General features: G+C 39.5%; 2 protein-coding genes across 2 annotated transcripts; both read left to right on the plus strand.

The window, feature by feature from the left end:
• The first annotated feature begins 69 nt into the window (after window positions 1–69).
• Window positions 70–2,547, plus strand: cnep1r1 (CTD nuclear envelope phosphatase 1 regulatory subunit 1). The gene is made up of 6 exons (XM_020625892.3): window positions 70–202; window positions 678–749; window positions 981–1,054; window positions 1,732–1,841; window positions 2,037–2,091; window positions 2,195–2,547. Exons 1-6 carry the CDS (start codon window positions 178–180, stop codon window positions 2,234–2,236), a joined length of 378 nt encoding a protein of 125 aa, XP_020481548.1. The 5' UTR covers window positions 70–177; the 3' UTR covers window positions 2,237–2,547.
• Window positions 2,548–2,680: 133 nt separating this feature from the next.
• Window positions 2,681–12,451, plus strand: heatr3 (HEAT repeat containing 3). Its single transcript, XM_020626047.3, has 15 exons — window positions 2,681–2,961; window positions 3,311–3,483; window positions 4,951–5,038; window positions 5,254–5,354; window positions 5,492–5,601; window positions 6,531–6,671; window positions 6,859–7,148; window positions 8,736–8,826; window positions 9,066–9,220; window positions 9,505–9,587; window positions 9,715–9,851; window positions 10,079–10,167; window positions 10,617–10,760; window positions 10,831–11,007; window positions 11,166–12,451. Exons 1-15 carry the CDS (start codon window positions 2,821–2,823, stop codon window positions 11,277–11,279), a joined length of 2,034 nt encoding a protein of 677 aa, XP_020481703.2. The 5' UTR covers window positions 2,681–2,820; the 3' UTR covers window positions 11,280–12,451.
• Window positions 12,452–12,596: the final 145 nt, after the last annotated feature.

The raw sequence follows: 12,596 nt of genomic DNA on the forward strand, positions 1-12,596 counted from the left end.
TTGGCCCAGGCGCTAGGGGGCGGAGCTATTTGTACCGCCCCCTTTCTTTTTTTTACACCCAATCATGTAAAGGCTGAAGATAAGAGTTAACGTGGATTGGTTAGTACAGCCTGTCCATCAGGAGAGGGGAAGCAGGAGCACAGCCAACCGCAGGCTGCTGTGCCGGGACTAGCAGACATGAACTCCTTGGAACAGGCCGAAGGTAGCTAACACCAAAATACGCGTTATTTACCACTTTTAACCTCTGATATGTGTTAGACTCGCCGCTACAATATCAAGCAGGATTCAAACAACCACTATAGCATGTGATTTCAAAGCTTAGGTGGAGCAATAAACAAGCTGTCTGCTGACGACCCTTAGCATTTTTGCTAGCTCTACTTAGAGTAGATATCAAGTCGTTCAAACGCATATTCAACCTTAACACATATTCTGTTTGTGAGTCTCAAGGTTTTATATTGTTTAGGCTGTGGCATAATAGTCATTTCAGTCATGCCACTTTGCTTTTATGTCATTGAAACGATGTGGGAACAAACCTGCAGCTGCTTTCACTTTATACCTGAGCTCACAAGGGCTGAGAGAGAGCATTTGACATATTAGACAAGTTAAGCTTTTGGGTCATACTGTCATTGTTATAGGCTAAATGAAACTAATTAATAATGTGCCTGTTTTCGTTTCAGACCTGAAGGCTTTTGAGAGAAGACTGACAGAGTATGTCTCCTGTTTGCAACCTGCTACAGGCAGGTGGAGAAGTAAGTAACTATTCATTTTGAGCATTAACTTAAAGCAGATGCTGACATGTTAACTTCATGTATTAGGTAAACCCTCTGTTTGTCTAAACCTTGAAGTAATAGCTCCTACTCACTTGCAGACACTGAGTCAGTTATAATCACGATTTAAAGATTTGCCAGATGTTATCACCAATATTAATATAATACTGTTGCATGTTTTTAACTCCGTCTTATTCTCCTGTCCTGTTTCAGTGATTCTGATAGTGGTGTCTGTGTGTACGGCCACTGGTGCTTGGAACTGGTTAATTGACCCCGACACACAGAAGGTAAGTATTGGTGGACAGAAATCTTTACTCTTGTCGCTTCTGGCTGAAAATAAACATATTGTTTAGTAATATAGCCGCCAGCAATGCATGTGATCTTGCACTAGAGTCACATCATTGAGTCTGTTAATGACTTATTGATAAGCTGAAACACAGTTTGTATATTCAGAGTGATAAGATGTAGCTGCAGCCTATCCAGTATTTAGCTTAAATTCAGAGTACAGACTTTTGTATATTTTGTTTTTAACTAGTATCTACCCATAGTGTTAGTTTAAAGCCCTTGTCAGGATTTTTCTTTTTAATATAGCGGAAAAAAAGGCTTATTGTAAATAAATGATTTTGGAAGTAAGATCTGTGGAGTCCCAAGATATTTTGGATTTTATATAACATTATGATTTGTTTAGAGAATATACATGTATGCTAGTAAATGCTAAGTCTTACCCTTGATTTTCACGGGGCTGTCTCATAAAGATGATGGAATTCATGATGTGGTAACGTAGAGTGTCTATAAAATGTGGCTTTTAAGGCTTGATCTCCTGTTAACTAAATGTGCATTGGACCCTGAGACTTTAAAGTTATATTAAACTGGCCTTTGGTTGTTATTGCTTGTTAAAATAAAATCAGACAAAAATGAAAGTTTTAACGGTAACTGAATGTTGCTTTTCTCCTGTTGTCTACAGGTTTCTTTCTTTTCATCACTATGGAATCATCCCTTCTTTACCATCAGCTGCATCACTCTTATAGCTCTCTTTTTTGCTGGGATACACAAACGGGTCGTGGCACCATCAATGTATCCTTTTTCTGCTTAGTCTTACATAAATAATCTTAGCTGCACAGAGCTGACATGCACAACCAAAGCCGTTGACAGCAAAAAGGAAGAATCATGCAGGATGTATTTGGGTTGTTAAACTTTGAAAAAAAAATTGACTTCTTCATGTTGAAGTTTTTAATCTTACTGGTTTACATCTTTGACCTCCTCCTTCAGTATTGCTGCTCGCTGTCGGACAGTTTTAGCAGAATACAACATGTCCTGTGATGATGTAAGTTAACACATTTCTCTAAAGTTGGGACTTTAATTCTGGTCAGTGTTTTTTGTTTTTGTAGAACTCTTCACACTTGTTTTTTATATCTTTCTTTTTACAGACTGGGAAACTTATTCTCAAGCCTAGACCGAACATCCAGTAACCGAAAGCTTGAATGTGGAGGTCAGATAATGGACCTGCTTTTTTTTTGTCGGCCACTGATCAGTCCGTGTCTGTCATCCTTGAGCCGGTTTAAACTACAACAAGAGAAACAGTGTCATCTTGATGGATGTGTTTGGATGAAGGAAGAAATGAACTGAAGGGGCCTTTTAACTGTGTTGCTGGTGGATCTCACAATTGCAGAAGCTCATCTGTCTTTGATATATGGTTTATTTCTGATGCTGAGCATGTATTTTATCAAAATGTTTCTATTTTTTAAAGTTATTTACCTAATAAATACTTAAAATATGAAAACGTGTCCGATTTATCTCTGTAAGTAAAACAACTGTCTGTGCTTATTGGGGGGGGCTTCTTATGAAATGCTGAGATGTTCGTGTTGGTGCGCTCTTTGTTGGCTTTGCGACAGCTTCCGTGCTTTCTGATAGGACCGATCACTTTACGGCAGGGTGCAATCTTCCACATGGCCTCCAACTAGACTGGAGCCGGAATGAGCGTATGAGGTTTGGTCAATCAATTCAAAGAGAAATCACTTTATATGCGCAGCTCGCACTTTAAAAAGGGATTAGGATGGGTAAAAGTAAAACCACGAAGTTTAAACGACCGCAGTTTAACGCTGTCGGTCTGCCGGTGAACGCTGTGAAGGAGGAAGACCCCGAGGAGGAACAGCACGATGAAGATTGTTGTCCAGCTGCAGAGTTGCTGGAGAAAGTATGAACACTGTAATCATTTTTTATCAGTAGGGTCACTCGTTGGCAAATGTTGTGTTTTACTCTAGAGTGGAAAGGCATTTAGATAAAATGAACATTTAACAGGGAGATACATTTTATACTCGTGCTTAAACTAAAATGGTCACGAGTGTAGTTCGTCCCCTCACGAGGATTTAAAAAAAAAATAAATGTCTGTTGTAACTCATCGTTTTGTTGTTAAGAATTGTCCCTTAGACATGCAGCTCTAGAGATGTTTATTATTATTAAGGACTCCACCAAAATGTGAATCAGTTCTGTTTGGAAAGGTGATGATGTCATGATTTTAATCTCGCCTACCTGTATTCCCATAGCTGCAGAGTCCCAGTGCAGACGTGCGAGAGTTTGCATGTGCCAGCATCTCTCGGGTGGTGCAGCAGAGTCAGACTATCCCGGGTTTCCTTCAGAGGGATGCTGTGAGGCGCCTCGGGCCCATGTTGCTGGACGGTAGCCTGGCTGTCAGGGAGACTGCCACTGGGGCGCTCAGGTGAGACTGTAGTGTAGAGAGGTGTGGACTGCACCAACACATATAGGCTGCATGTTTGAATCAAAGCTGGATCATTTCCCCCAAAGCATCTTGAGTCCTGGTACTTGTGTTAGTATATGATCCTCTTCTGAAATGAGGCCCCTGGCCATAATAAGTTTGTGGCAACAACATATGGTTCCTGCAATGGACTCGGTTTAAGATGTACAAGAATGATACACGTCAGCAACAGGTCTGTCTGTGACAGCAGTGTACCATTTTTTTTAACCCTTTAATAATAAAATGATGGGTTACCTATTTGACAAACTTTGTTAGTATTTAGAGGTTCTTCTCACTGCCAACATTTTGACCGAGGATATCACCAGAGTGCAGGCACTGACTGAATTATTTTCAGCTGGTGGTCAAACAGCAGCAAATAAGAAGACAGCCTTGATGGTAATAGAGCGGAATAATATTATGTAGATCATTGTAAAAATAAATATATAAGAAGCTTTCCTTTTAGGGTTAATTCAACCTGTGCAACTATCACACGTTTTTGATTTCATGTTTAGGCAGCTTGAAAGTTTTGGCAGAGATTCTGACATTACTTTCTATATTAGGAATTACTAATGCCAAAACATTAAAAGATGTTTGCGTCTTAATGTATATTTTTAGACAACCAGCTTTGATTGAGTTAAGATGCAGAGTAAATTTTTTTTTCCATATAGGATGTTTTTGTTATTTCCCCCCTTTGATGGAGATCACACCATAACCCTTTTCACACATACGAAAATCTCCTGAAAAACTCCAGAGATTTGGCTACCCGGAGGGGCTTTAGGTTGTATGTGAACGCAAACAGCCACATTTTTCGCACAGACTTTTCCCTGAAGTTTCTCTGGCCAGACCCCTAGTATTTTTTCCTATGTGAAAACGGCTAATACTGCATTATGGGGGTACAGAAGTATTTATCTGTTTAGCCCTACAAGGGGCGCCATAATACAATGAGAGGTCTAGCTGAAAGGAAAAAGGAGCTTGTATAATTGAGGCATGTGTTATTGTTGTACTGTATTACTGATTGTACACAATTGTATTTTTCATTCTCTTCATGTTTATTTATTTGGGAGCCTGATCTCATCTGCATGTTTAATTTGCTACAGCCAAACCAAAACATCCCTGACCCCTTCCAAATTGGGAAGAATTTATTCAGTACAGATGAAATTTGACAACAATTTACAGCTAACACCAGTAAACATTATCATCATCATCATCTTCAGTGATCAGTCAGTGAGTATAAGTGACTGTTGTCCTCCAGTGGACCTTAAATCAACTTCCATGTACAGTATATCAAAATAAAACAGTCCCTCACAGTCCTCCTTCAGGCTCTTCCTCTCTCACACTCACACAAAAACAAACAACATCTCCAGCGGTGAAACTCGCCAGACAATATATGATGAGTGTGTGTCTGGGACTTTATCCCCCCCCCCCTTACAGGAATCTGAGTGCATGTGGCGGTCAGGAGGTGTGTGAGGACATGGTGAAGCACGACGTCATGACTCCTCTGACAGCACTGCTTAGAGAGGTGAGACACTGCCACTGCTTTTAGCTCACCACACCAATTCAAATTCTCCTGATCAGCAGTCTATTTTCACAAGTCAGGCTTAATTTAAAGGCACATACATTTGCTATTTGGGAAAACCTCTGTCTCTATAGCATAAAAAATACACCAAATTCTTGCATCAAATTAAAGCTTAAAGTTGTCGTAGACCTCAAACACAGCACCTTATTGTCTTTTAGTGCTGTGCTGGATTTGAGAGCGCCGCTGCACCAACGACAGACCAGAAGAATGCAGTGGAGGATGTAGCTAATGAGGCTGTTAACCTATTGTGGAATCTATGGTAAGCCAATTCAACACTTTCAGTTGTTTCCCCTAGGTTTACAGCTTTTGACTATATTCATCCAGGAATGTATGAATAGTTGATGCAAGATCTCTTTCTGTGTGCATTTGTCTGACGTCTTTCATGTTATGTTCCAGTGAGAGCAGCAGCCATGCTCTGTCTGTGTTCAACAAAGCTGGTCTCCTTGATGTCGTAGTCCAGTGTATGGAGAAACACCCGCACAACATTGAACTGGCCATATCTGCTGGTAGGTCCTATATATACACACACACACACACACACACACACACACACACACACACACACACACACACACACACACACACACACACACACACACACACACACACCAGTTTTCATAGAGGTTTTATAAAGGGTTGTCTGCATCTTGCTTGACAAGATGTATGTTTCATAACAAAGAAAGTCAGAGTTGCAGTCCTTCTGGTTTAGTTCCTTTTTCCATAAAAGTGGTTTTTCCCCAAACAGCTCCTACATTTAGATTCTCACTGACATCTTAATGTGTACAGCGTTTAAAGTTTCCTTTTGTCGGTTATGACCTGTAGTAGGGTTATGTCACCATATTCCTGAGATCAACAGGTGGCAGTATTGTTCAAAGAAGAGCAGCAATAACTGTAGACAGGCTGACAAGTTGAAAAGAGTATGTACACCATGCATTATTCAAAAAGAAACTTTAACAACAAAGTTAGTTTACACTCAGGGTAATTGGCCTCTGCCTCTAGCTACCAATAAAGTTAGTCACATGAGAGTGGCATTTATATTTTCATTTGACTAAAGCATGTTCACTTATACAGCTTGAGAATGATGAAGTATGATGGCAGAAAAATAAAATCAGGAATTAGAAGAAACCATAGGTGATCTATCTGCATGTGATAGAACTGTTAATACTCGTGCATTTTGTGTGTGGCCATAACATTTGAATGAATGACAATTTGGAAATGGAGCTGACAGCTCTGTGAACCATAACAATACTGATGATTACAGAAATGTATTTCATAATAGTTATTGTTTTACTGACTTGTTCAAAATAGAGATTTCAAAATACACTAGATTTGTCTATGAGTAACCAAGGCAGTATCAATCCAGACCAAATTAAATCTTTGTTTTTTGAAAAAAGAAGTGTTTTCTAAAAGTGTTCTCCTCTTTGTGTTCGACCAGCACACTGCTTGCACACGGTGACTGAGGATAACCCAGAGCTGCTCTGCAGCTTGAACACTGCTGTGGTTGGAGTCCTGGAGAATGCACTGCTGTCATCTCAGCCAGGCATGGCACATGTCCTCTTCAGGACTTTAGCTGCAGGTACTATTTGTCTCTTGTCATTTCTTTGTAAATAAATAATTGAAAATGACATAACAAGTGTTATAAGCAACATTAAAAAAGGTCCTTTATGAAGCAGAGGTTGTCTAATTAAAGATATGAAGCAATATGTAAGCACTCTGAATTTAATGTTGTTTGTTTTGTCCTTGCCTGCCCACCGTTTCATCAGGGACTCTGTGGAACATAAAAGGAAGTCTGCCTGCTGCTCGTCAGGCTCAGACCCTCAACGCTGTGGTGGCCACCTTGTCACAGTGCCTGGACCTGGACTCGGGTACAGTGATACCTGAACTCAGACGAGCAGAAGATGTGCGTAACAAAAACACACCAGCTGCTGACATAGAAGAGCAGGTGGCAGGAGAGCTGGCAGAGGAGGAGATGGACGAGGAGGAGGAAGCACCTAAACACAAGAGGAACGGAAAAGCAGCGAGAGCTGATAACGACTTCTCTGACCTCTTGCCTGTAAGTGGTATTTCTTGCATGGTGCTACATTGGTCTGCTGCTGTTTATGAATGCAACAGGTTCAGAGCTCTTCATGCAATTCACATTGACCTTTGAACACAGTAAAATAATACTTGTCAGAGAGATTATGAACCCTGTTTCACAGACAGAAGCAGTCCAGTATAAGAATGAGAAAGATCATTTTTAAGGGCTATTTCAGACAATATTTCCATTAGTTTGTTCAGCAGAGAGCATTCAGTAGATCATTATGATTGTTATTTTCATTATGATTATTATTGTTTTAAATCCCAAATGTCCTGACTGTCTGGTACACATCATAGTAACAAAACACACAAATGTAAGTTTTTTTAATATCAAATGTGAAATAACTTGGAAGTATTTTCATAAGAATGCAATATATACAAGTCATTATGGTCCCCCATTATTTATCCAGTAGGTATATTTTTTACATCTGTGACATTAAAAGTTTGATAGTTTATAATTGTATTTAAAGTGAGTTAACTATCTTAATAATAATAATAAGCTTCTGTATATTAAAGCTTGATAAATTAATAGAAATCATAATGATAAATCAACTCAGGGTCTCAAAGCAGCCACAACAGGACAGCTTTGGAGGCCTGCTATTGGCTGATTCAGCGCTCGACAGAGGGCATAATGAGCAGACATTATTGGAGCCCTTATTTCACTTTTATTTCATTTTTAAATCAGTGCAGTGTGGCCTTTCACTTCTTTTTTCTTTTCCATTGAAGTCAACGTTTAGATCAATTCTTAGAATTTCTTGAGAAATGAAACACGATCCAGATATCTCTAGAGAAGAATTGGTCACTTCAATCCAAGTGCAAGTAATCTAAGTGCAGAGTCTTCGATATATTAATTGGCATGTAAACAGTGATTACCTTTTTTTTTTTTTTCTTTGGAGAAAGGTTACCCTTTGGATGCCTTTGTGTCTGACAGGCTAACGATCAAGTTCTGGTTTTTGGAGGCGTGCAGTTTTGCCTGGTGAAAGGATGGTGCATGAGTCATCTTGGAGTGCGATCAGGACTGACAGAGCATCAAAAACTGTCAGATTCAGGGGACACTTGGCCAGGGTTACGTGGGGAGCAGCTTTTGGCTTCCACCCACTTATAGTCCCCAGACCAGACCCCAGTAACGGGGAGCTGCCTCATTAACTGAGCCCTAAAATGACTGCTGACATTCCAAAACACACACTAATATTGCTGCTCACACAAGAGGTTTATTCAAAAGTAAGCTTTGTTTTTCTTTGGCAGTGTAGTAACACAGCAAAGGGTAGATGTTTCACTCTTAATGTTGCCAAACAATACCGACAACACCAGGCACATTTGTGATCAGTAGACTGACTGCTCCACTTTTATTCAACCCTAATCTTTCTTTTAAAAGGACCCTCCTGTGAAGCAGGTTCTGTGTGCCTTGCAATTCGAAGATGGCAGGTCTGAACATGATTGAGTGCATCTGTAAAATGAATCTCTCCACCGTGGCAGGCAGCTAAACTCAGACTGGGTGACATCGGTGCTAACAGTCATCGTTTTGGTAACTTGTTGACTCACATGGCTGCTTGTTTGTATCCAGAGGGGCAAGGAGGAGCTGAGGGAGGCAACGGCCTTGCTGACAGCCCAGCAAACGTCCTTGGAGATCATTGTCAACATGTGCTGCTCTGATGGTGAGTGTTGCGGGCATGGACAGCAGTGCTGACCCCAGGCACTTTTCATCAACATTATTTCCTATGACACCCCACCCAGTATTTGTCTGCATATAAAAAGGGCTTTCATAACAAAACATACATGACATAAGTCATTTGAGTTCCTGGAACACCCTCTGTTATTTTTTTTATTTCTTATTGTTAATATTAAACATTTCATGTTTCCCTGATCTATTCTCTGTGTTTGTTTCCCTGTTCAGACCCATCCGACGATGAGTGGGAGGAGGAGTCGAGCAGCGATGAAAGCGACATGGGTCCTGATGGCCTTTGCGACGGAGTGTCAAATCTAATGTCTCCACTGTGTTTGTCAGCTGAGGTTCACACAGCCCTAATCAACCAGAGCATCCCTGAAAAGGCAAATACCTGTTTGTATCCTCTTTAGCATCTATTAATAGGAAAGGAGGAGTCCCTCGAGGTGTTGGAACGTTTACTAAAGCATGTGAATGTGTTTCTACCTTTCTTTAATTACAAACATTAAATGTGGTTCTGATTATGTGGTGAGCCCCACCTAGCTGTTAACACGGGCTGGACTTGTATAGTAACTTAGACAGTTTGATTGACCTCTCACATATTTGCTTAAACAACCCCATTTGATGGTTTAAAGTTTTAGTTATACCTGATTTTCTTTCTTGTATTAAGGTCCTCAAAAAGAGTGGGTTTCCTATAAAAGAAGCCGTGGATGTGTGCAAACAGAACTCCTCCTGGAGAAGCCTTATAAAAAAGTAATCTTTTGCTTTCATCCTTTATCTCTGATCAAAATGTGTTCACAATCTATGGTTTTTTTTGGGGGGGGGGTGTAAGTTCAGAAGGATTTGATCTTAATTTCCCATCTTTTCCTCTTTCCCTCAGGATGAAGCGCGTTCAGTCCCGGGCGCTGACCTGCCTCCACAGCATCCTCTCCTCCATGGACGCAGAGTCTTTAGGAGGAGCAGCCGCCCTGCAGGAGGCAGCACAGCATCTGTCAACCCTCGTCTTTGGGGCTCAAGGTTTGACGTTTGTGTCAAATCACAACACAAGACAAATGCCACATTTAACATTGCTCTGATAAGTTTTATATTTTTTTTTAAATAAACATACATTCAAGGAAAGTAGTTATCAGAACAAATCACAGTTAAGATAATGATAATGAAAGAGTATTGATAGAATGATAAGGTATATGTCTGCAGCATTTATACATCTGTTAACTAAGAACATTTTTACCTTCAATTTTCAGAGATACCTAAAGATGAGGAGTTTCTAGAGGCCGTCATCAGTGCCATGCGTTCTCTTTTACAGATGATTGCTTCCAAAAATATCCCCCAGGTACAGAACACACCAGAGCTTCAATCTTTCTTTTGGTCATTTACCACATTAGAAGAGTTACTCAGTGCACTCAAAATAATTTGTGTTACATACAAAAAAAAAACTACAATTCCCTTAATGTAACTCGATAGCATCTTTAGTTAGATAACTCTGATGACATCATGAGTGTTGAATTCTCCTTAGTCTTTCAATAAGCTTATACTGTACAACTGTTTTTGAACTGTAACTAGTTCTTCCCATGACAATTTAACTTATCTAGTGTAATATTAGCAGAGGGACATTTTCATGTTTGTTGACAATGTGTCTGAGTGAATACAGAGGAAGACACACAAGCTAGACTTTTTTATTCTCGTCTAACTTTTGAATCAACTGCCAGCTCACACTGAATGCTGCTTCATGTTTATTTTGGAAAGCTTAATATCTGCCTGGTTGATTTTGTTTCCTGTTAGTGCATGACCCCCCAGCAGCTGATGAGCCTGAGTGAAGCAGCCACACGCTGTGAAGTTGTTAGTTTGAGGGTCAACGCTGTCGCAATTCTGGGCATCACTGGCAGCACATTAGCCAAAGAGAAGGGCACTGCTGAAACCCTTCAGGTATGATCGTTCTCTCTTATCTTTTTCTTTGAATATGTGTTCCATCCTCTAAGAATGTCTGCCTCTACAGATGATTGGAACCGCCTTACTGCAAGTTGCTATGAAAGATGCTGACCTGGTCGTGAATGGAGAAGCCCTGGATGCCTTGTTGGATGTTTTTGCTGATGGAGACGAGGCAGAAATAGCTGCTAAAAACATCCAGTTACTACCTGCATTAAAGGCACTTCAACCTGTTTTTAAGGCAAAGGTACCTAAGCAGTTTGAATTCCCCTTCTTTTTTATGGCACAGCTTACATTATATATGACATAAAATAACGGGATCTGTTTCAAACACTCTTGCTCATCTTTCCAAAAAGATATGACATTTTTTCATGTACAGTAAGAATGTATTTTGTTCCCTGTTAGATCCGTAAAGAAGGACGAGGAAAGTACAGCCCTCAGCAGCTGTGTGTGCTCGACAACATCAAAGTTAACCTGAGAAGATTCATCGGTTATCTGGAGAAGGTGGTGAAAAAATAAAGACTTACAGTTCTTAACCATTGGGATGAGTTAAACCTGTATGATTTGGACACATATTTTATCAGCAACACAAAATGAGATACAAGATGGTTTTGAGACCATCAAGTGTATCTTTACATGGGTGGTTTACCTTTTTGTTTTTGGCTTGGTTTCAATGTTAATATTATCTATAATTATTTTTTATTTTACAAAAGAGATGTGACAGTTTGTGTTGTGAAGAAGACATAGTTACATGAAATATTAGTTGTAAGTTACTGCTAATTGCAGTAAAAAAAAGTTTGGTTTTGCTCTTGTTGATGTGTCTCATTCATCAGAGTTGGAGTTGTATATTTTCATACATTTTGAAGTGATTATTTGTAGAAAGCTGAGACCAGGTTTTGACACATTTATCCTCACTTTTTTCCCAATGCTTCAAAGGGCAAATCAAGTTGGTTTGCTACAGTGACAAGAAAGCAGAGCTATTGTTAACTACAAGCCCTCATGGAAACAAATTCTGATATCAGGTACTTATTGAAAAAGATTTTTTTTTACAGATACAGTGTAGTGTAGCAGACTGTTTTGCTGAGAAAGATATCGCTTTGCTTGAAAATAAACAAAGCAACTACTGTAGGTCTTTTCAGCAATTTACTCATCTGAAAGGGTTTGCATCACTGCCAAAGTTGTAACAGCATGGAAATCTATTAAAACAGACCTTTAGAAATGCACACATATTCTCTACTTCCGCCTCTGGGCTAACGTTACCGCCCATCATTAACTGCACACCGCAAGGCACCACTCTTATGAATTCAGTGGGAACTTAACTCTTTGATTTAAGTGCATTGATCAAAGCATTTTTGTAATTAAACTTGTGAGGTGCCATCCAAAGATTAAAATAAATAGTTGTCCCAAACACCAATCATCTGTAACAATCAATAAACATCAAAACCTCTTACAACTGACAGTTCTGTCATTTTTGATATCTTTGCAGAAAGATCCATAATTATGACGAGTAACTGACAAAGTTTGCATATTGTGCAATTCTTATGCCTTTAGAATATGGCTTCTGGGTTCTCACAACATTTCTCGTAAATATCATGTATATTAAATATTGTTGCTATTAAGACAATTTAGTTGAGGATGAATACATCATTATGCCTTGAGAATTTTCTTTAATAAATCCTGGTTTTTCACAAGTTTCATGTGTCATTTTTCTTTTGCACTGGATGTTGATGTATTAGAATAGAATATCACCCATCTTTGTCCTACTCTGTGGTATCTGAGCTAATGCAAATTTACAGAAAAATCGAAGAACTTCAGATAACTGATTAAATTTCAAAC

This window comes from Labrus bergylta, chromosome 3 (genome assembly GCF_963930695.1).
Source record: "Labrus bergylta chromosome 3, fLabBer1.1, whole genome shotgun sequence".
NCBI lineage: Eukaryota > Metazoa > Chordata > Actinopteri > Labriformes > Labridae > Labrus > Labrus bergylta.

What these genes read in the sequence shown, in the direction of transcription:
- cnep1r1 (XM_020625892.3), top strand. Translation starts at nt 178, where the DNA reads ATGAACTCCTTGGAACAGGCCGAAG. An exon ending in TTGACCCCGACACACAGAAG is followed by an intron (nt 1,055 to 1,731) that starts GTAAGTATTGGT and finishes TGTTGTCTACAG; the next exon opens with GTTTCTTTCTTTTCATCACT. An exon ending in CGGGTCGTGGCACCATCAAT is followed by an intron (nt 1,842 to 2,036) that starts GTATCCTTTTTC and finishes CTCCTCCTTCAG; the next exon opens with TATTGCTGCTCGCTGTCGGA.
- heatr3 (XM_020626047.3), top strand. Translation starts at nt 2,821, where the DNA reads ATGGGTAAAAGTAAAACCACGAAGTTTAAACGACCGCAGTTTAACGCT. An exon ending in ACTGCCACTGGGGCGCTCAG is followed by an intron (nt 3,484 to 4,950) that starts GTGAGACTGTAG and finishes CCCCCCTTACAG; the next exon opens with GAATCTGAGTGCATGTGGCG. An exon ending in CAACATGTGCTGCTCTGATG is followed by an intron (nt 8,827 to 9,065) that starts GTGAGTGTTGCG and finishes TTCCCTGTTCAG; the next exon opens with ACCCATCCGACGATGAGTGG.